This window comes from Fukomys damarensis, unplaced genomic scaffold (genome assembly GCF_012274545.1).
Source record: "Fukomys damarensis isolate Sample0158 unplaced genomic scaffold, DMR_v1.0_HiC HiC_scaffold_30, whole genome shotgun sequence".
In the NCBI taxonomy this organism is placed as follows: domain Eukaryota; kingdom Metazoa; phylum Chordata; class Mammalia; order Rodentia; family Bathyergidae; genus Fukomys; species Fukomys damarensis.
The window spans coordinates 48,401,610-48,425,500 of NW_022900942.1; the positions used below are offsets into that span (position 1 = coordinate 48,401,610).

Sequence of the window (23,891 nt, forward strand, 5' to 3'; positions counted from 1 at the left end):
AGGAGGGGGTGAAGGGAGGGCAGGGACAAGGGGAAAAAATGAGAATCAAGACCTATTATGTAAAGGTACAGAATCCCAATGATGAATGTAACTGTATTGTATACCTAGATTGTACCAATAAACTCAATAAAGAAAAAAAAAAAGAAAGGCTCCTCTTCCCCCCCAAAATTTATATACCCTTTTCATTAGAAAAAGCCATTTGAAGAATCATTAGGGGATCTGACTTGATTGTTAGGAGCCTATCGTAATATGTACCTCATCAGTGCTGTCTTTGTGGGTGCTATCTGCCGATGGGACTGAGGAATGTGAACTGGCACCTGAGGGTGTGTGGAGATGGCAGGCAACTCTGTGGATTTAATATACAGAGTCTGCCAAAACATGTACAACCAAGAAAAGACAAATTTTTATAAATATTTTAATACTTCCTTCATTGAGACATCATGAGACTAATACAAGTTACTTTTGGCTTCTATAATTATAAGATGTGCTCAAAATGGTGGCCACTAACCTCCAGACATTTATTAGTACAGCAAACTGCAGAAGTGTGTATAAATTTTTTGGCTGGACTCTGTTGATAGTATAATTGGGGCTATGGGACAACACTCCTCCATTCACCTGAAAATGAGCAATGCCCCAGGGCTAGTCCCTCTGACCTTTGTCCTAAGGTTCACTACCTAGAAATAAGAACAATAAAGATCTTTGGAAATTTATGAAACTCCAAACCAGGATGCATGTGTGCTGGACTTGCCAACTTGAAGTATAATGACCTTTTTCACTTGGAGCTTGTTAAAGGTTTATACATATGGACTGCATCTCATACATATGATTATAGCAGAGTGAACCATGGGAAATGGCATACATTGTAGATACAACTGTTATGACTCAACACCCTGTTAATCATGTTGTCAGTCATGCTCTGAAGACCCAATGAGAGATGCCCTAGGCCCAGAGTAACATTTTAAATTCTTAAACCCGCCATGCCTCCAGCACTCAGGCCATCTTCTTCCCTTGTGGTAGCATGAGCCTGCTTGCTCTGGACATAACCTTTTCCTTTGAAATTCTTGACACGTTGCTACTTTTTCCTTACTGTCGTGTGTCGTGTTCAATTCTTTGTCCTGAACAAGAACATGGAAACCTGTCCTGGGACCTCATCAGCCACGGAAACATATTTACTGTGTGGCACAATTCCCCCAAGGCTCTCAGAAGGAAAATAAGCATGAGTATTCACTCAGTGCTTCTCAAGATTTCATTGAGAATATAGGACTTCTTGGAAGTATGAAAGAAATTCTTAAAAAATTTACGTTAACTCATTTGAATGCATATGTGATGGGTCGATTCTTTGTTCTTACCTTACTTGACCTATCAGCTGCATTCAACATGGTTAATCATGCCTTCCAGACATGAGACAGAGCACACCCCACAGGTGAAGGACAAGATTCTCCACAAGACTGGCTCCACTTAAGATCACAGGTAAAAGTCAGTGAAGCCATTCACCTTCTCGTTAACCTGCTATAAATTCAGGGATTCCCATGATCCCATCAGCTGAAATTAAAGTGTGTGTGTGTATGTGTGTGTGTGTGTGTATCTATATATATCTAGAAAGGTATCTATATACAGAGTCCCCCAAAAGTATATACATCAGGAATAGAAAAACTTGTATAAATATTTTAATACTAAATTTATTGTGACACCATGATATTAAGATTAATACAAGTTACCTTTGGCCTCTATAATTACAATAGGTGCTCAAAGTAGTGGCCATTAACTTCCAGATATTTATTAGTATGGTGAACTGCTAAAGTGTGTATGCATTATTTTGGCTCTCTCTCTCTCTCTCTCTCTTTGTCTCTCTCTCTCTCATTTATGTATAATTTCCCCCAAAAATATTTACAGGTGAAGGTAGGCTATTTTGTCTCAGTTGCTCAAGATTCCGTCAGTGGTTCCTGCTCCATATGGCAAACAATGTCCTATTTTTCTTGAAACAAACTGATTCTATGTTGCTTTAGGAGATATTAACTGAAACCGAGGAACAAACCATGCATGATATAGTGTTTTTAAAAACATTTTTAATGAAGAAATAATTCCATTCCAAAATATAGACACACAATTAAATAGTTTAATCACTTCAAAATATAACATGTCCCCAGGAGGTTCCAACACACACACACACACACACACACACACACACACACACACACACAATACTTAACAGCAATACAAAAAATCCATATGATAGTAGTTTTGTTATAACACCAATGAATATTGTGAAATCTTTAGTGTCTCTGGATTGGTTATTCAAAATGGTGTCAAATTATAGTAGTCATAATTAAAAATGTCTTACAGATAATTAGCCTCAAGATGTAATGTTTCTGATTTTTTTTTTCACTTTTTGGTTCAAAAGTAAAAATGCCCTTTCTTCTGAGGACACAGTGGAGTTCTTGTTTGTGGTTCCTTGTGTGGAATCAACTAAAGTGAATGCAGCAACCAAAGGTTGCCGTATTTACAAGATCTATCTATAGTTAACAGTCAAGAACTGATAAGAGAGGATGAAGTAATCAAAATAAAAGCAGACATCAGTGCTAAATCATGATGCAACAGTTTGGCTCATGCATATAAGAAAATACATAGTATATCACAACAAAGGCCACACTCTTAATGCATATCAGTTCACATTACTACTTACAAATGAACCTTCCCTGCCTTAGAGTAGATCATCTGAGAATCCATTTTCACAATCTCCAGCACATCTCTCTCTGACCAACCAAACTTACCCCGACTTCCATCCTGACTAACCACAACGGATTCCTAAATCCTATACAGTAGATTTCTCCCTCCTCCTCTCTTCCACTAACATGGTGCTGTGGGGAGGGTTGGCTGTGTTAGACCAGTGCTCATTAATAGGCCATCAGCTCTGATGGAGATGGATGTGCAATTCACCATGGAACAGGAAAGAAACAACCCCTTTAAGACATAATTGTATCTAATGGACAGGACAGATGAAACCTGCTGGTTTTATAATTAGAATAGGCTCCAAAAGTAAATTTGGAGAGCCAATGAAAGAAACCCACCAAAAACCACGAAAACCCAAAACAACACACGCCATTTTGTCTCGGTTACAGGACAGGGGTGCTTGAGTCTGGTCTCAGTGCTGACGTGGAGCTAAGAGAAAGAAAAGGTGGCTGGTTAGTCAGAAGTTGGTCACTGGTGGCAGTTTCCAGAGTCCTTGCAATGGCTTTGTACGATGGTATCAACACCCGTATGATGGAGTTGGTTGGCAATGGAAACTATGACAAGGGGAAGGTTTTCAGCAGAACAGTCCCAATCTTAAACAAACATTTGGATGTAGAAACACAAAGAGACAACACATGTCAACTCAGTCCAGTCAGTAGCTGACTACCATTTGCAGGCTCTGAGTTCTGAGCTCAAGAACCACCTGGCTCTGATTTTGAGCTGACAGCAATGTAGGTAGCTGAGATGTAGTGGTTTTTAGTACTGAGTATGAGGCACCAGTGGCCACCTGCTCCATCTAGAGAGGTATGGTTTCACAGAGGATGGGCAGTGGAAGAGAGATGAACATTAAGACATACCAACAAAACCCACAATACAATCCATGTGTGCAAAGAAATCCGAGAACCATGTAGTTGTGCCACTTTGGTGTTAGCCTGGACTCAGGGTCATCTGTTAGGAGGGTTCTCTGGAGGGAGGTATGAGTAAGTACATCAGGGATGGAGTCCTTAGTGATGCCAGTCAAGCATTTTACTATCCCCGAGGAAAGTTATTTTGTTCCCAAGGGCAGTCAAGGAGATGGTTTCTGACCAAAGGCAGAGACATGAACATTTGAGAGGCCTCTGAAAAGTTATGAAGTTATCAGAACACATGTTCTCAGCCAGGTACCCTTCAATGTAGACCAGGTATGTGGGGTGAGAGAAGGATTTTGCCAGGCCCCGAAGCAAAATTGAATCGCTGAAGTATCGCAGTTGACTCAGAACCTTTCTTACTCATTCTGAATAAGGCCTTTTCAAAGATTTTTCTTTTGCTACCGTTTACTGTAAAGCAGTGGTTTTCAACCTTTAGCATGCATCAGAATCACCTAGATGGCGGATTAAAACAGAGACTCTCAGGCCCAATCCCCAGAGTTTTTGATTCAGCAGGCCTGGGCTGGGACTGAGGACTTTGCATTTCTAAATTATCCTCAGATGATGCTGATGATGCTGGTGTGGGCTACATTTTGAGAACGACTGTTTTATAATGATGTTCTCTTTTTTTCTTTTAAAAGAAAACAGGGAATTCCAGAGAAGCTGCTAATTTAAGTATAATATGTCCAATATGTTGTGGGGGTCCCTCCAATTCAGATCTTGAAACAAACAGAAGACTGCTTTTGCATTTTCCCTGGAATCCCTAAGGGAGGTCTTCAGAGCAAGGGCCCCTGCATAAAGGACCACCAACAGAGTCTTTTATCCTTTTGTCTTTGACAGTTCTTTTGCATTTCAGCTCCTCACTGAATGCAAAATCCCAGCTCAGTACTGAAGAGCTTGTCTCACATGACCATAGAATGCTGCATGCAGGACACCAGGTGGCCAGCTAAGGCAATAAACATTCAGAAATACAAAGAGAGTGAACGTTTGCAAGCGCACTTTAAGCCTGTACAATTAAAGCTGAAGGCCTCCAAACAACCTGATAGGGGAACTCCGTGGTGCTGTTAGAGACATGCTTCCTAAAGCTAAGACGAGAAGAACAAGACCATGGAGGAGCATAGTCTGTTTGGGGATCTTATGGCACCTGTGGTTTATAAATAGCTTTAGTAATGAGTATTTCAAAACATAGTTCACAGTTTTTAAGAAGATCTGTGCTGATTTTAAAAACTAGATTCTATATAATTTGAATGTTGTCTTTTTTTGAACATGATTATCTGTTTGGAAAAAAATATTTACACTAAATTCTATGGCTGACGCATTAGAATACCTTGAAAGAAAACAACCTCAAGTTGGGAAGAAGCCCCAAAGGATTATTCCTGGTGTTTTGTTCAAGTCACTGCTCACAGAGACTTGGGTGTCATCTGCAGACCAAAGATCCTTTTCAGCTTCTGGAATCTGAGTGTGAACACTCAGGAATTAAATTCTTCAGGGTTTGTGAATAATTGCAAGTGGTTGTTTTTTTCCAATTGCAGTGGAAAAAAATGTACAGTGTATAATAAACTGTTTTGCTAAAATCTGAAAGAATCCAGAAAACAAACTTCTAGCTCTACATAGTGTTAATGTTGTGATTGTAAACTGAACAGGTTCAGTATCATGTGCAAAGGTTTAAAATGCTTGTTAATACTGCCATCATGTGTAACAGCAGCATGGGTTCTCAGGGATGAGCTATGTTACAGAAGATGTAGCTGATAAATTAGCTTTAAACAGCAGAAGTCTTTTTTCCCCTTCTAAAACACACACCTATGAACTACAAATTTTAGAACAAAAAGTTAGCTGCACTATGGCATCAGAACACATCTTTAGGAGTGGGGTTTGTCGGGAAGTGCTGGGTGGGGTGGCTCCTCTCCTCGACGAGGCTGCTGCCAGCTGCTGTCTTCCTCCTCTGTGTGGATACATCGCTCTCCATCATCATCATTTTTGATGTTACTTTCATCATCTGTCTGACTATAGCTTGCCTGGGAATAAGGAATGTGTAATTTTTTTAAAAGATGAAAACTGTTTCTAAATCAGAGTTATGAATCTTAGGATTTCCCTTTCCCCAACACACACACACACACACACACACACACACACACACACACACACACACACACTGTACTTCCTTCCTATGCCAATCAGGTGATTAGGGACAGATGTCCTAAGACAATGTGCATTGCTACACTTTCTGGAAGAGAGGACAGGAAGTCCTTCTTGTTGAGTCTCTTTCTTAAAGGGTTTTTGAGCTATCTGGAAAGTGTGAGTAACATGAACAGAAATATCTGTGTTGTCCTTTGTGCAACGAAGGAGAAAATATTGACCATCACAATGCTCTCTGGACTTTTTTAAAAAACAAAATCCACTTTCTGTGGTTCTGATGTAACTGGTCAAGGACAGTGATACACTATGTGGCCAGAGGATGAAAAAGGAACAAATCCAAATGAGAGTGGGCCGAAATGGAGAACACTGAGCTGAGGACTAACCATTACGTATGCTCTTTCTTCAAAGATGGCTAGTGGAAAAGCAGTAAGCCAGGTACGCTGTTTACTTGCTTAGTATTTTGCTAGGTATAAGTGTATTTCCAAATAGGCCTAACGTGCCATTTGAGCAGAGGATGAGCCATCTAGGTCTCTAGTGCCCCACCTTCTGCTCTGTACCCATGTAGGGCTTGGCCATGGCAGATGGCTGACTGGCATGAAGATGATGAAATCAGCTCAGGATCCGTGGATAAGAGATGCATAATTGTTGGAATAATTTTTAGCACAATCATAAAGTCCAAACAAAAATATTTTAAGAGTATGAACTTTTAAAAATTTCAATGGTATTTCTTGGCTACATTAAGAAAAATTATGGTAGGATAGAATAGCTACAAAGATAAAAAGCCCCTAGCCTTTGTAGTGTTCTATTTGATTTTAAATGAATTTTGCCTAAGTGGCTGATTTAGCAACAGGCTGGTTCTGTTTAGAGTCTTGTGGAATTGCCAACTAGCCAGGGTAGCTGATGCAATAAAATGGCTGATGTCACAACTATTTAATTTTTCACTCCCCAATTTTCAACAAAAGATTTTAAAATGTCTTAAGAACTTTCAGGGTGCTGAAAAATTTCACTTTCAGCAAAAAAAGAATCCTATGCCAATTTTATGTAAGTTTATATAAAAGCTCTTTTTTTAAAAGAAATGTTTTTCCAAGAATTAGCCACTAATCTTTAAACATATACAAAAGAAAAACAACCATATTGCTGAAGTGAAGGGAAAGGAACTACTTGTTAAAGGAAAAGGCTTGCTCCTTTGAGACTAAATTTGTTATAACTGGAGTGGATATTTTCAGAAACTGCTCCTGGGAATTTTTCCACTTGAGTCATAATGAATCCAGAGAGAATGTGGTATTGCACATTCAAATTTAAGGGAGGAAGCATAGAATGTGGTCAGAATTATATTTCCTCACAGCTTATAAAGTATATGTCATCATAGCAATTATGTGAAAATTTACTTTGCTTAATCTTCATCCAAAGATTCAGACAGGAGGTCAGTAGTGTCCAAGCTAACCTATGCTCTTTACTAATTGAGATATAGAAGATATATATACATATATATATATATATATATATATATGTATGTATATATATATCATGTTTTAGTGTAGCAACCATAGTAGGCGAAGTTTATTATCAACTGCACTATTGGAATTCCATGGTTGGAAAGGACTGTATATCTGTAATAGACACAAGTCCTGGGGCCACTGCACCCAGATTACTGTGGGAAATGATTAGCTTTGAACTATAATGGGGTCCATCTAAATGGCCATTAGCTCCTGCCAGAGAAGCCGTCTAGATATATGGGACAGTGTAGCCCAAGGTCTCTCAAATCATCGTTGCATGTGGCTGTCTGGACTTTGTTTATAGAAGTAGAGCAAGCCAGCCGGTTCTGAGTCTCAGGGGTTCCCATACACTTACAGCGCTGCAACAGCAGCTCTAGGTATTAAACTGCTTAGAAAACATGGAGCTTAGTGGCAGGAATATTTGTGTATGTTCATAATAAATTATAGTGTCCCTGTCATTGTGTTAAGCACTTCAAAGACTATATTCCTGGGAGTACAGCTTCTCTCTGAGGTAGATATTACGACATATGTTGTGTAAAACTGAGGCTAATACAGGTCAAATAATTTGCCTAAATTTATGCTGCTAAGATTTGGTGAAACCCATATTTGAAATTCATTCTTGTAGAGTTCAAGCTTCAGATTACTGCATTGAAGTGATCCTGCCAGCCATGTATAATTCTTTCTACATTAAAAAGTACTGGTCATTTTACATATATTTAGGTAAATTCTTGGGTTGGGATCACATAACACATAAATATTATTATAAATTAGTTTATATCCTTCTGAATTACATGATACATTTGAATTAGTTTTCTCCAAAGTACAAGGCTGCAGAATTCTTTTCTCTGTTTTGATTCTTTCATTTCTTTAATGAAACTTGATTTTGCTTTCACTTGTTAAAGTACAGACTTTTGGCTTTTTAGACGCCGAGTTCAGCATGACTAAGGGGATGATCTATCTAGAGATGCTGAGCAAGCCAAGCTTTTTCTTTTCAAGTGTTAAAGAGTGGCTACTCTGATGTCAGATGCACTGGTGATGGGGCTACCTTAGTTTCCTAGCCAAAGAGGCCTCTGGAGTATCTCTGCTGTTTCTGTGAAAATTTTCCTAATCAACAAAGTAAAAAAAGTCAACTCCCAAAGAAGTTTGGGAAATTTCCGCTGGAGTATAGTGACATACTCTATAAAGTGAGATGATTCTTTGATCTTAGCAGGAAAGGAGGATACTGTATCACACAGAAAGAAACACCTATGACAGAGTGATTGTGAATTGAGGCTACAAGTTATCAGAATTCAGTGTACAGTGTCCATGTTTCCTCCTAAACAAGAGGGTACTTACTTGAGAGGAGAGTGATAAAAGGATATTGCATTCAACCTTGCAAGCTGACCTGTGGGTGACAAAGGACACAAACAAGAAAGGTGACATGTCAAGTCAGTGATGCAGTCAAGCTGGTGAATTATTTGGCTGGAAGCCATGCACAAAGACAGAAAGAGTCCAGTGAATGAAAGTAGCATTCAGAACCATCAATCACTGTCTGTCCACAGAACATTCAAGGAAAACCACTGCAGCATTCTCCAGGGCATACTATGTCTCAAGTGAGGACACAAGGGCTTGCTACATTTTTCTCAGCCTTGTTTCTACCTTTCCAGTGAAGTCACCAGGTGTGGAAAGGCAAGGAGAGAGACAAGGAGCTGAAGACTTACCAGAAATGGCCAAAAATCCAGTTGAATCTTAAGATATCAATACAATTTCTCTTCAGTTTACTCATCTAAGGTTAAATTCTTAATTCATTGAAATACATAAAAATCTAATACTTGATATGGAATGATGAGAGGTTGCCTCTCTTTAAAAGAACTTCTAGAATTTCAATTACTCTTGTCATCAAAATCTGGAAACTGATATGAGCTCAAAGAGGAAGGCATAACAGGCGTCTCTAACAGCATGAACCAGAACAATGATTATTTAGACTCATCTCGCTCCCTCTTTGCACAGAGCCCCTTAAGGTACTAGTAGGAATGTCATCCCTCAGAGTCCCATCGAGGTCCTGCCAGCTTCATTCCAGGCCAATTCTTTTCTGTAGAGGAGCCATGGAAGTCACAAAGAGTGCACCCCATGGCTTTGCAATTGGCTATGTTTTGTAGCATAGGAGCATGGCTCCATATATGTTATCACTTGTTTGTATAATTAGAATGACAGTTTGGTTTCTTCTGAAATGTGGCTGTTAAACTGAAAGGCCATTGGAACATTTCAAAGAGGTAATACTTTGTTTTGTCCTGTAGAGTGAAGTTGAAGGGCTTTAGTTTTCTTCTTGCTACATTCTTCTTGGGAAACTATCTCAAGGCTTAATGTACAAATATACAAGAACTAGGAGACAATTCTCTCAGTTTCACTGTCATTGACTAACAGAGTAAGAGAGGGTCACTGCTGTCCTGAGGATGTGGAGAAAGCCTGTGTAGCCACTGGATAGAAAGTCTGACAGGCAAACAATACCCACTGGCCAGGGACCAGCAGGTCTCCAGCAGGCAAACCCCTGAGCTAACAACACACCTTCAACAACACCTGTGTTTCGAAAAGAAAGGATGCACACAGAGAAATAAACAAGGCCATGGAACCATCCCAGGGGAAACTGCACTGCCTTCAGGGTAAGTGACTAATCACATTTATTCTTAGCTGCATGTGCATGTGTATGAATTATCAGATGGGTTAATACACTCCAGGCTATCTCACGATTGTCTTATCCTCACCCTGCTGAACATGGGCCAAAAGGTCCCCTGATGTTTCTCAGTAAGTCTTGTCACCCTTCCACTTACCTACATTAGCATGAGATGGGCATTGGAGAAGGTTGTGGACAACAGATACATCAGGGAGGAGGTCTTATGTTTATTCAATTTCCTTATACTCCGTTCCTTGTTGCTGTCTCTTTTTCTCCTCCCTCCTCCTCCTCCTTCTTCCTCTTCTTCTCTTCTTTTTTCTCTTTCTCTTATCTCCCCCCCTTTCCTCCTTTTCTTCCTCCTCTTCTACTGAAGACTCAACTCAAGGGCCTGGACAAGTTAGCAAAGTGCTCAATCACCGAGCTACATCTCGAGTGCCTTCTGATTTTTAAAATAGAGTATCCCTAAGTCATCCAGGCTGGCCTCAAACTGGAAATCCTTTTGCTCAACCTGCAAATATGTGGGATTGTAGGTGTGCACCACCATGCCCAGCTTTCCTTTTTCATTTATGAAAACACAGCGTCTTAATACTTAGAGGAGTTTCGATTATTAGTTGCTACTTTTTCACTAATGTCATGGACCTCCTTTTCACTTTCCAAACCAGACCTAATAAGAATGCATGGTGAGTGACAGCCATAAGAAATATGTAAAGCTGGGCATGTGGGGCATGGCTGTAATCCCAGAGCTCTAGCAGGCTGATGCAGGAGGATCACAAATTGAAGTCCATCCTGTGCAATTAGTGACTTAGTGAAACCCTGTCTCAAAATAAAAGCAATTTTAAAAAGGGCTGGTGATGCAGCCCAGTGCAAAGATTCTGAGTTCAATCTTTGTGCTGAAAAAAGACTGTAAAATTTTTACTGTCTGGAATGCACAGATTAAGGAGTACCCTCAGGATGTTCTGGAAAGCATGGTGAAAGGAAGGAGTAACGTGAAAGGCTCATCTACCAGGCCTGGGCTGTGGGTAGAGGTGGGGTGGAGGCACCTGACTTCTGTACCTGGTAGGCTTCATCTTGCAGCTTCTGTTTCAGGTATTCCTCCATCTTCAGCTCATTCTCCAGCTGCTGGACTGAGTCATTCTCATAGTTTTCTTCTTCTGGCTGGACATAGGGGTCTCCATCTTCAGCAGCTCTGGGAATAAAGTGCAGATGGCATTTTGGAGAAAATCTTAAAAAAGTATGAGTGGGATTCATGTGGTAGCTGTAGTTAGTACATTTATTTTCCTATGGTTCTCCAACTTACTTTTCTCCCTTCTTCTATCTTAAGGAAAATTTGTTAAATGTTGGAGGTTTGGAGAATAGATCATTAAAAATCTTGTCATACACAATTTTTTTCCATGGCAATAGGTTCATCTATGTTTTTCTAGGGTTTATGAGAATGGATGGGCCCCTCTACGTGCTCTATAGTCTTCTTCTTCTTCTTTTTTTTAACGTGCTCCATATTCTTAAAAAAAGACAAACTTGTCTTTTGAAAGAATATTAAGCTGTCCCAACATAAGGGCTTTAAAAAAATAGAATTGAAGAACAATTTTTATAAGGGGAGTGAGCCCTCTAGTGAAATAATGCTTAAGGACATTTGTTCATAATGTGTTTCTCTCTCCCTCTGCAGTACTGAGGAAGGAATCCAGGGGTACAAATACACTGAACCACTTTAACTCTTTTAAATAAATAAATAAGGGTCTTTCTAAGTTGCCCAGGTTGGGCTTCAATTTATGATCCTTCTGTCTCAGCCTCCCAGAATGCTAAGATTACATGGATGGGCCAGCATAGCCAGTTTAATTAAACTCTCTTTGTGTTATACACAAAGGATTTATTTTTATAGTAGAATTAAGTCTTGGGCTATCAATAAGTTAATGCCAAGCAGGCTCATCCTCTATCCCATAGCTCTTGAATTTAAAATTTTATACTAGCTCTGAACTTGAAAAATCCATTTAAATGGTCTAATTTCACTATGAAATAGGTAAGAATGACCTCACCCATAACATGAGACCCTATCTCCATATATTCAGCCTAGAAGGCATAAGGTGCTTCATGGGGCTGAATGAAAATTCACTAACTGAATCACAGGACTAGAATGTTCTCAGGTACAATGCAATACTTAATGTTTGACAGTAAAGATATTAAAATGTTCCCTAAAATTTTCATTTCTTTCAAGAAATTGTTTGTGGGCTGGAACTTAAATCACCGTTCAGGCTTATTTACATCTGTATGACATATTCTCGTTATTTTTGGAGGGATGGGGCCTGATATTGAGTCTGTGAGGCCCCTGTCGACATCCACTTCCACACTCCCCAGTCACTTGGTGGTAACTGATCTCACTGTGAGGGATGCCAGGCACTGCAGACTGGTAATGATAGTGGTCTTTAATAAATTCTAGATTTCAGGATTGACACAAAAGATTTTTAGGTAGACACCATGTGAATGCTTAACAATAACAAGTCAAAGAGATATGTATTTACCAGACAACATGGATGACAATTCCCCATTTGGAATAACAAACAAATCAAGCAATCCTAAAATATAGAGGAAAGGAAAAGAAAGCAAACTAAAATTAGAAGCAGCTGCACGCTGCCATTTCAAATCACTTTGTAACTGTCTTGTTCTGATTGTACACGCTGCTGCTTCACATCTGGCTTTCAAAGGAGGCCTCTTTATAACTCTCCATGATTGCTGCTGGTCCTTTACTTGCTTGTTGGATTGACAGCCAAAACACCAGAAAGACCTCTGGTTAGTTTCTTCTCCAGGTCTTTAAAATAGCCAGTTTATTTTTGTAGACTAGTCCGAAGTACTTTTCACAGTAAGTGTCACCCTTCTGTCATCTTTTAATGTTTTCCAGTTCCCTTTCTCAGCCTTTAGCCATGATTCCCACAACTCCATGAAACTCATGCTTCAAAGAGTTCATTTCCTTCCCTTCTTTTGTTTTGCTTTATTCCTTCCCATGCTGGGCTCTGCGGCTCAATGCTAGCTTTGCCTTTGTTTCTCAGCCTCTATTCCCTCTGCTACTTTAAGTTGAGGGTCACAGCTAAATCTAATGGGAACATTACTGAGTGTACAGGCTCAAGTCAAGCTACAAAAACCTACTAGGGTGAAAATCTTTGCAGAGTTGTCTTCTTGGGAGAGTCAGATATCTCTTTATAATGAAATTTTAATGTGAAAAAAAGCAGTGTACTTTCAGTAGCAATCATACTTTGAACCCTGAATCATTTGGCAGGCTACTGATGTGCAGTAAATACTGTTCTCAAAGCTGGGCTGCAGCAGCAGCAGCAGCAGCAGCAGCAAGCTGCAGCTCTTAGTCAGCCACGTTGGTCAGGAGTGCACAGGATAGACACTCTGCAGGGTGCTGTGCTGCTCAGCTAGGATGTTCTATAGCTTGGCTGTATTAAATGCACTTTTGGCTCGTGATATTTTCAACTTTTGAGGAGCTTATCAAGATATACCTTCATCCTAAGTTGAGGAGCATCTGTGCAATCAGCACAGGTTGGTTTTGTTTACTGATACTCCCCGGTAAGTGTAAGAGTGGAGTAGGGAATAGTCCCTGAGTCAGTTTTAAATGTAGCACCTCCCTGACTGTTTTGGCAGAAAGGGAAATTGGATCGTTCCTTTCCAAAGTAAAGGACTAAACAACCATGTTTTGGCTTTTATTGCTCCCCATTGATTGTTCTGTTATGGAGACTCTTATACTCACATGTCACTGCTTGTGGTAGCTCCCCCATGAATGTACCCAGGTTTTCGAGCATGGATTTGCGCTAGAAAAGCCTTTTCAGAGGTGGGCGATGGAACAAGATCCTCAAACTGAGTCCGTGCAAATTCAGAATCCACATTACTCTCTGCTTCACTCCCCACTTCTAGTGGTACAGTTGAAGAAATAAAGAATGACTTGTTAGATGTTTATTGACCTTCAAATAAAGGACTGGACTTAACATAAATCAACATGTGCTGTATAAAACATTAGCCAGTTACTGTACATTAGTCAAATCAATATTTTTCAAAATAAGAATCATACGGACACAAATTACTATAATTTGGTATGCAACATTTTCTTTTTTATCTCAAAAACATTATGAGGAATTTTCCATAAAAAGCCCTCATTAAAATTATTTTACTTAATCTTACTCTAATTTAGAAAATAAAACCCTAAAATATTGCAGTTGCTATTTCAAAGAACTATAAAAGTATGAACTAATAGTGCATGAGACTTACCACAAGAATAACCCTATTATTTGTTAGGATAGTGGTGTGTTCATTAATCCTGCTACTTTATCCTATTTGATGATCTTAAATAGAAGCAACAATTTCCAATTACTTTAATTCTTATTAGAAATTTAAGCTCAGGATTTAACAAAAATAAAAGTTGTATTTTGTATAGTTGTTGTAATCTCAGCTATGTCTATAGTCCAGCCTAGCAAATATCTTGCTAGATTTGTGTTAAGAAATAGATGGAGAGGGCCGGGGTTTTAGCTCAGTGGTGCCACAACCTGCCTCACAAGCTCAAGGACCCAAGTTTGATCCCCGGTGCCAAAAAAAAGCAAGAAATAGATGGAGACACATTAAACCTGAATATACCAACAGAACATCACATAGATCTTTAAAATATTCTTTTATATTTGACAATGAGCAGGTCCTGAAGAGACCCTTGGGTGGATGGTTCCTCTGTCATGAGCAGACAGGTGAGAGGGCACCAGGGACTCACCCGAATTCAGCTCTTTCACCAGAGAGGACATGGTGTTCGTGATGGAATCCGCTGCCACTAGCAAGTCATTCCTTAGATTTCTTCTTGAGCCTTCAGTGAAGAAGAAACAATAATTTAGGAAACCTGAGATATTCCTTTACCAACAGTTTTTATGTTGTTTGGCATTTCCACTGTCAGCCTTTTGCAACAAAAGTTCTGATATTTCTCGCTTTCAGAGGTGCTTTGGTTCATGTCTTGACCACAAAAACAGAAACAAACAAACAAATAAAACCCCCCCCAAAAGCTACTGTGCTGTGGCCCCTGATATAAGAAGACATGGCTAAAGACAGTGGCTCATATAATTTATTGTCTAAATTGGGACAATGTTGAAAGAGAAAGGGCAGGGCATTCATAATTCTGGGTGACCTGGCACAAACTGGGAGGGTGGCAGGCAAACCAGCATGTGCACATGCCCTTCCTAGGAACACACAGATGAAGACTCTAGTCTGCCAGGAGACCTACACATTCCTATCTACTGTTTTGGTTCCAGCTACTGCTCTGTGGCCGAGGACACTGGATTATGATCTCTGTCAACACAGGTGTGGTCCCCTATCAAGGCCTCTAGAACTTTCCCAGCAGGTCAGGACCTCCTGGGAATAGGAAGCCCCTGAACTCTATGCTTCTAAAGGACGAGAAATGGGTGAGGATTCTTTCTCCTGCTCCCACAACATGAGCACATACATGTCTGGTACCCTGAAGTGGAATTTGGATCAGATTAGATTGGAACATAGTCTACGGAAGAAAAATATTATTCTTATATTTCAGGAACACTAAGTTAAGTGGATATTTGTGGACTGGTCTGGGAGTGAGATAAAGTGAAGTTGAAACAGAAGGCTAATTAGCAAAATATATTTGGAAAGAAAAGTTCAAGATTTCAAATACCTGAAAAATGCAATTATGTAGAATGAGCATTTTATGAGCTAAGGGGTGCCTTGGGGCCATACTTCATTGTAATTTCCCCAAAAGCAATATTAACTAAGAAAAGTAATACATATATTTAAATTTTAAAAACTCAAAGTAATTAGATAGGTACATTAATTATAATAGAAAGCACAAGTTGATTTAAAATACCAAGTCTGTACAACATGATTTGGAGAAAGGATATTTGCCTTCTAAATTTTTTTTAAAGTTGTCTTGTCAGTTGCATAAACTGTTTTGAATTAAATTCAGTGCTTAGAAGAAAAAGCCCTAATAGGAGTCTTCTCTTTTCATACTAGAGTAGAAGGTCTACTATTCTCTCATTAAAATGTGTTTTTGACCCCATGTATTATGGATGACAGTGTCTGTTTCCTCAATCTTGATGTCCTTGGATATTATCAGTGGTAAAAAAATCTACTAGGAAAAAGGTGATATTTATTAAAATTTGTGTTCCAACAATTATTTGTGAGGTTGAACAGTTTTTCATGTATTTTTGGGTAATTTATATTTCTGCTACATGTTTGTATCCTTCATCTATCTTTTTATGGGGTGTGTCATTTACTTACTGATCTCTACATGCTTTATGTATATCGGAAATTATGAAAACTGACTGTCACATGTGCTGGAAATCATTTCCTCATGCTTGTTTTTGTCCTTTGATTTTGTTTATGCTGCCCTCTGCCTTAAAATTTAAACTAAAACATGTCTATCTTTTCCATTCATCTTTATGCGAGGATGTTCAAAGATGTTCAGGATACATTTCTAATTCTAAGAAACACAAATGCAACACATGACCTGATCTGTGTGTCGGGGTGGGCGAAGAGTATGTATCTATATACATAATGAATATATATCTTTGTAATAGAAACATAAAGTTGAGAAGTTAGTAGTGGTTACTTCTAGGAATGAGATTGACCTGGTTGAAAGAGTGTACAGGAGAATTTTCTTCTTTTCTTATACTCTGTGAATGTAAAAGTGATTGTAAGAAAAATGTGAAGTCACTCGCCTTGAGGCACTCCTTACTCCTTGCCCACAAAGAAAACTGGTTGTTACCTCCAGCCCTCTTTGCTCTCCTTTGTTGACTGTGGAGGTCCGACCTTGCAGCCCCGTATTATACAAGCAAGGATACAACTTTCAGAACATCTTAACAGGGGATCTAGGAAATCAAAATCATGCATGTCTTCCTCTATCACTTCACAGTTAAAGACATGGGGTTATTTAAGCTCAGCCTTGACTTTCTTTGCTTTAAGGGAAGACATGGATGTTAAAATGGATTATATTTATAGTTTCCTGGGAGACTGGTTAAAATATTTCCTGTAACTTGAAGAACAAAGATTTATGAAGAAGGCTTATTTAGAGGCAGGACGACGGGAGCCAAAGGAAGGTAGAATGGTGAGGTGAGGAGCAGATCAGCACAGGAGTGTCTAAGACAGGCTCTGGCACAGCCATGGGCTCCCCTGGTTCCAGGTGTGTCTCTGATGAATCTCCACCACTCTTTGGACCTTGGTGACTTATCTGCCACTGAAAGCCAACCAGAACAAAAACACAAAAGCACTTACTTTGTGCAAACGCCTCTTGGACATCTCCCCCTACCCCTGTGAGAGAGTCCTGAGGCGTGCGCGTCGGGGTGGAGCAGGCAGACGCTGAGCGGATGGGCATGGGGATGGGCCTGCTGATGGTGTGGCTGGGGGAGGAGCGAGGGGAGCCTGCCCCCTGGGTCTGCAGAGACAATGCAAGTTATTAATTTTCCAGGAAAATGCCACGTACCATCCCAATGTCTAGGTCCTATGTTAAAAACAGTGACGATGAAATTTCAAAGCAAGGGGAATTCTTAGGGAACTGAGATGGCCATCTTAAACCTAAGCTGTAGTGCAGATGATTCAGGGCTTTATCACATATACTCTGAAGTTTGGGTTAATTATTGAAAGCTAAGAATATTAGTACAGCATTGCCCTATAATATATGACATGTGCCAATATAAGAAGCTGTTACTGAACAGAGATCATTACAACATGTGTATATTTTCTCTATGAAGGAAGTCTATGTACTATGAAAAGATTCTAAAGAAAAAGTTTTAAACACAAACTAGGGGACTGTTTGAAATGGATATGGTGTATTTGCTTCCTAAAGTTTTCAACTTGTCTGTTGATGTCTGGCATCATCTTTAGAGGATAATCCACAGCAGAAATCATGTAGTAATATTGTGCATATTAAGTCTCAAAATAAAATCAAATAAATTATTTATCTCCATTTTACAGTTACAGCTGATTTTGTTAATTGCTCTGTGGATCAGAGATTTATATGGCTAAGAGGACAAAAAATCTTGGCTTCTTTTTTCATTAATTAAATTTATTTTTAACTGGTAGATAGAAAAATTGTACATATTAACATGATACCAAGTGATGTTTTGATATAGGTATACATCATGCAATGTTTAAACCAGGTAAAGCACATCTACCTTTCATTATATTACAAACACTTAAAGTCCTATTTTTATCTTTTTAAAATATGAAGTACATAATTGTTATATCTATAGTGATCCTACTGTAAATCGAATAACAGAATTTCTCACTCTCTAGCTTTAACTATAACTAACTATAACTATATCCAACTATAATTATAAAATTTAGTACCCACAGACAACTTTTGCCTGTTTCCCCCTTCCTCTTACTCTCCCCTGCTTCTGGAAACTGCCATTCTATTCTCAACTTCTATGAGATTAACTTTTTTAGATTCCACATATGAATAAGATCATGTATGTGGTACTTGTCTTTCTGTGTCTGTCATATGTCACTTAACATAGTGATCTCCATTCCCATCCATGTTGTTGCAAATGACAGGATTTCATTCTTTTTTTAAATGGTGGAATAGTGTCTATTGTGTATCAATGCCACACATTCTATTTTTTCTTGTAAGACAAGTCATCTCTTTTCCTTGTTCTGTTTTTATAAATTCATTCGTTCATTCATTCATTAACTGATGGGTACTTTCCATCTTTTAGCTGCTATGAATAGTGCTGCAATAAATCTGGGAATGTAGGTGTTTCTTCAACATACTGATTTCATTTCCTTTTGATGAATACCCAGTAGAGAGATTGCTGGAGCATATGGAAGTTCTATCTTTAATTCTGTTAGGAATGGCCATGCTATTTTCTATAATGGCAGTAAGAATTTACATTCCTATCAATAGTGTTTGGAGACAACGTTTTCTCCATATCTTTGCCAGAACTCCTTCTCTTTTGTCTTTTTGATAACAGCCATTATTACTGGAGTGAAGTGATGGTTCATTATGGTTTTCATTTGCAAAAATTTTGGTTTCTCATTTTTGGTTACTGTTTCCTGCAGGAAATGGACTTCTCTTCATCTATGATAAAGCACTATTCTAGCAGGAGAGTAAGTAAGAATCATAGGGTAAGAGAAGGACTAAAGGCAAGAGTAGAAAACAACTAAAAACTCCTTATCCTTTATCACAATCTTTAGCATGGGACCTTTCTGAGATAATCACATCTTCAATTTTAATGCTTTGTCTGTATGAGGTCCCTTGAAAACAGTCTTTCTGCTTTAATAATTAGTCAACATAGTCAACTATGTGAAATAGGAAGAAAGGGCTAAAGATGTAGGGAAAGTGGGAAGGGTAGGAGAAAGGTAATAAGGGAAAGAAAAAAAATAGGAGAAAATGAAAAAATGGAAATAAAATGTTTGTAAATGGGGAGGGGAAGAGGGAGTGAAGGGAGGGCAGGGACAAGGGGAAAAAATGAGAACCAAGACCTGTCATGTAAAGGTACAAGATCCCAGTAATGAATGTAACTGTACTGCATACCTAAAATGTACCAATAAACTCAATGAGAAAAAAAAATTAGTCAACAAAGAAAGACAGTCAAACATGCATGTAAGAAAATGCATGGAGACTTTCATGCATACACAACAAGTTAGGGGTTCACATAAGTTCCACCCCGGTATTGGGGCTGGCCTGATACAGTGAAAACTCTTCTATAGTAAGGTCCACAGATTCAAACCCATTCAAATTCCTAGACATGCACTATGAGAGCAGAGCTCTGGAATATTCTATTTAGATCTTTGGTTTGGGTTCAGTTGCTTGAAGTTAAAACATACAACATCAATCCTGTACAGTACCATGCGGTTAGCTCACCAGGGTTCAGTATCACACAGAATTATCAAATCTATAAATTGAGGAAAACCCAGAATCAAAAACAAACAGAACAGAACAGAGCACAGAAAAAAAAACTCTTGCGATGCCCAGTGGGCTGAGTTGTCCATTCTTTCACTCTCAACAGTACCTTGTAATGATCTGTCCAGGCTCAGGGTAGAGAACTTGGCTGAGTTGTGATGTTTTGCAGCCTGCTTTCCTCATCCCACTCAAGGAAGAGTATGGTTTTCCCAGCAAAGGTTGGTAGCTCAGCCCCATTGCCTTGAAACTCTGCATCTGAGCTACCATGTGTCCCTGGCTGCCAGTGCCATAACAGTTAACTTCACATAGGAGTTGTGCTTTATGAGGTTGAAAAGGCTTTGCATACATTCTTATTGATTTCTCTCTGTGACCCTGTGAAGTGGGCACCATCATTCTCAATGTGCAGTTGTGGATCCCAGAGCTCAGAGAATGAAAAGAATTGCTCTCTGGAGGTGGAGCCAGAGTGGCAGGGCTGGTGCTGAGCCCAGAGCTCTGAGAACTATGGAAAATAGGAACCTTGTTGTACTATGGCTAGAGAAGTGTCCTTCAAAGGAGACAGACGCTGATTGGGTACCCTGATCTGGCCACACCTCCTGTGCATGCTTTTCAAGCCAGGGTCCTCAGCAGGGCTCCTGGCTTTTTCTTATCTGTCTTTTTGCCAAGGGACCAGTCACAGCAGGAAGAGGGACAGAGTAGTGGTTGTAGAAATTAGCTCCTCTTGGATGTATAATCTGAGTTTTCCACATAACCCCAGGGAGCCAGAATGGTAGGAAAGTTTACAATAACAATGCAATTTCATTGTTGTGAAATATAAGTTGTGTATATAAGTTAGTGTATAAAGTAATGTTATATATGTTGTTTTGTTTCATTTTCTAATGGCAGTAGAAATCGTGATATACTAGAACAGCAAATTCACAGTGTATAAAGCACTTTAACCCCCAATACTTAATTTAAACCTCTTAACCATATAAGGTACTATTATTTTCATTTTATAGATTGACAGCAAGGTCCTTGACTGAGTGGATGGCAGAGATAAAAGGGATCCTCAGCCTTTAGACTATAGACCCAGGGCTTTTCTACAACATCACAGATGCTTTTAAGGACAGCAGATGCCGTTTCTCACTCTGTTTCACTAAATTTACAAAGCTTTAGCAACCTGAGGCTGAAAAGACCCAGGGCTTATTCCCAGTTGGAATAGGATCCTGGGCCTCCTGCTGGGCCAGGCAATATCTTTAAGTTACTGGGTCATGGAAGAGGTTTGGATGCCAGTTGGAAGGAGAACCTTTGGGTTTTTTGTTTTTGTTTTTTTTTAAATCTAGTACAGAAGTACAAGTCCACAATCTCTAACCTACAATTTTGAAATCTAAGAAGCTCTGACAACACAGGTTGTTTCATAATGAATTTGGCCAGTGGAAAATGAGGCCATTGATAAGGTACCTGGCTTATGTTGTCCTTCAAAATCTGCAGTATCCTGAATTCTAGAACATATCTGGATCCAGTGATTTTAGACATGTGATTGTGGAGGATATTTCAATATTTTGCTCTATGATACCAGCCCTGCATGCACCTGTTATGCCAGGTTCTCCAGCATAGGGCACTCATGGGGCTTTGCCTTTGTAAAGCATTTATGAAGAGAACCATACAGGTGGTCCCTTCCACTCTCCTTCCTGGGAACTTCTGCTTACAGGTGTGTGTCTGAAGCATTTCAACTCTGTCTCTCCTTGCTTAATATCTGATCTGCAAAACCAGGTATCCCTATTCCTTTCTACTTCCTGTCTCTAAAGCTTCCATTAGTGGTTCTGTGTAAAGAGAAAAATAATTGATGGTGGTGATGTGTTTAGGGGAAAAAATAACTGACTCTAAATTGCATCTATGTGTAAATGACTAATAGCTACCATTTCCCAAATGAATCTCTAATTGGCACAACTTCAAGCAGTCTCATGACATGAAGAATTTAGATAGAAGATTTTGCCTTGAAGAAAACATCTAGTTGCATCTTTTCCAGCTCCCAAGTCATATTCAGTCTTTACCCAGACTTGCAGGAGTAGATGCTGGCTGACTGATAGATCCTAGCTCAATCTTTCTTTGTTGGGACACTACCCAATTTGAAACACAATACCTTCCTAGCACCTACTGTGGAAAACACCTTGTCTGGTCTTTCTTTTTGTTCCATTCTTGGAAGGTCACTAGAATAGGGCAGATGCCCCTTTGCATTTGGGTTCTTAGTGGCAATTCACTGAGTTTCATTTTCACAGGTGATGACCCCTGTAGATGGTTGTCTCTGGCCTGATCATCAAACATGGACATCAGCTAACAACTTTAGAAGAGTTAGTATGAATAACTTTTATAAGCATTGTTCCTTGGAAATTACTCAGTGATTAATGGAGCAAAGATTTAAGGGACGATGGCCCATGCAGATCAATAAATAGTTCTAAAATTTCCAAGGAGAGAGTTGATTTATGGAAGAAGGAAAACATATATCACACTTGCCAAATTTAAAATAGCCCTCTTCCTAGAGAATAAATGAAAAATTAATTTCTACATGCCACTCTCTGAGTTCATTCAACTTGCTGTTGCATCAATTTTTAAAAAGTTTGAAAAGATCCATAAATTTTCTTTCCAGGAAGTATGTTGATTTCTATTCAGCTCTAAAAATGAAGAATGTTTCAAGGGAAAAGGCAAAGGTCTAGAGCCTGAGCTAGCCTACCTTAATGAAACGCAGAGCATTATGCACCCCGCCCAAGTCTGCCTTTTAGGTTTGTCTACAATTGCGTGCTGGTCATTCCTGGTTGTACCTAGTGTGTAGCACATTTCTTCTAACACAGTTCACTGACCATCACTGTACTTAAGATAATTTCTACAATTTGGCATCTTAAAGGGTTTGTTGTATACAAACTATACTGGTCAGGCAGTAGGTGTTATTTGACTTGAGCCTTAATAGTAGAGATTTCCAGGAAGGAAAGATGAAGTACATCCGGGTTTTGGAATAGCCTAATCAAGGCGTGGGATATGTGAGCGGCATACAAGGGATGGCAGGGAGATCAGTGGGGCCGAAGCACCAGGTTCCCTGTGGAGAGTAAGAAAACATGAAGCAGGGAAGGGAGGAGCCGAGCTTGGGGCTTGTAGGGTGGAATGGATCCTGATCTAGAGTAGAGGGCCAACTGAAGATTTTAAGCAGAGCAATTATTTTTATTTATCTAGAATTAACCTCAAATTTAAAATAAAACAGAAGATAGAGACTCTGAGAGGGTATATTTTTGAAAATTAAATATTAATATTTATATTGCAGTTGATTATTTACAAGGTGAATTATTCCCTCCCTCATTTTGACTGGTTCAGGACTCCACAGAAAACCCATTAAACAGGATGGATGAGCAAGGGAAAAAAAGGGAGGTAAAAGTCAGGCTGGCCAAATTGTTCCTTTTTGGCCTGATCATATTGCGTAGTATGTTTGGAAGAAGAAGAACCTGAGTGACTACAATTTCCTGAGTTAAATGTACCATCCGGTTAAAAATAGAGAAGATAAAAAAAAAAAATAGAGAAGAGACTGGGCCAGGAGATGGAATTTGGGATGGTATTTGAGTTCCCTCCATCAAATTAAAATGATTCTACTATTTAACAGAATAGCAACAATATACCCCTCTCAAATAAGGAACAATTTGATTAAAAAGTTTGAAATGTAGTTTTCAAAGTGAATTCTTATTATAAATTCAAAAAAGAAATTCCTGTTAACAAACACAAACAAGTTTGATCCTTGATTGAAATGTGTAACTTGCACATCTCTATCACAGAGAAATGTATGTCATAAATAAAAACTTTCAGAAAAGATAGTCAACGTTGTGTTTCACATTGTAAAGAATGTTTGACACGTGTAGCCTTTTACTATATTGGCTGTTTAAAAATACCTACACAGAAATGGGTGTCAGCAATAGTCTCCAGGTATTAGCACATCTAGGATAATATCTGACATTACCAGAAATGAAAAGAGATGATCTTACTGGTTTGCTTCTGTCATTTTTTTTCTAAATTAAAGTTACCATTTACTATTATTAAAAGCCATTAGAAGGAATCAGAACTGATTAAAA

General features: G+C 39.0%; 1 protein-coding gene and 1 long non-coding RNA gene across 13 annotated transcripts in view; one reads left to right on the plus strand and one right to left on the minus strand.

Annotated features, from left to right (window-relative positions):
• Positions 1-23,891, plus strand: part of LOC104871956 — a 40,094-nt gene that overhangs the window by 14,131 nt on the left and 2,072 nt on the right. The gene's annotated exons all lie outside the window — the stretch shown is intronic.
• Positions 8,603-23,891, minus strand: part of Dtna (dystrobrevin alpha) — a 354,245-nt gene continuing 338,956 nt past the window's right edge. For all 12 annotated transcript variants that reach the window (XM_033757543.1, XM_033757533.1, XM_033757537.1 and 9 more), the window contains 5 exons: positions 17,178-17,337; positions 14,662-14,751; positions 13,657-13,816; positions 10,971-11,103; positions 8,603-8,651 (listed from right to left, as the gene is read on the minus strand). In XM_033757543.1, the coding sequence (XP_033613434.1) occupies positions 8,634-8,651; positions 10,971-11,103; positions 13,657-13,816; positions 14,662-14,751; positions 17,178-17,337 (561 nt within the window). In that variant the 3' untranslated portion in view covers positions 8,603-8,633. The remainder of the gene's footprint in view (positions 8,652-10,970; positions 11,104-13,656; positions 13,817-14,661; positions 14,752-17,177; positions 17,338-23,891) is intronic.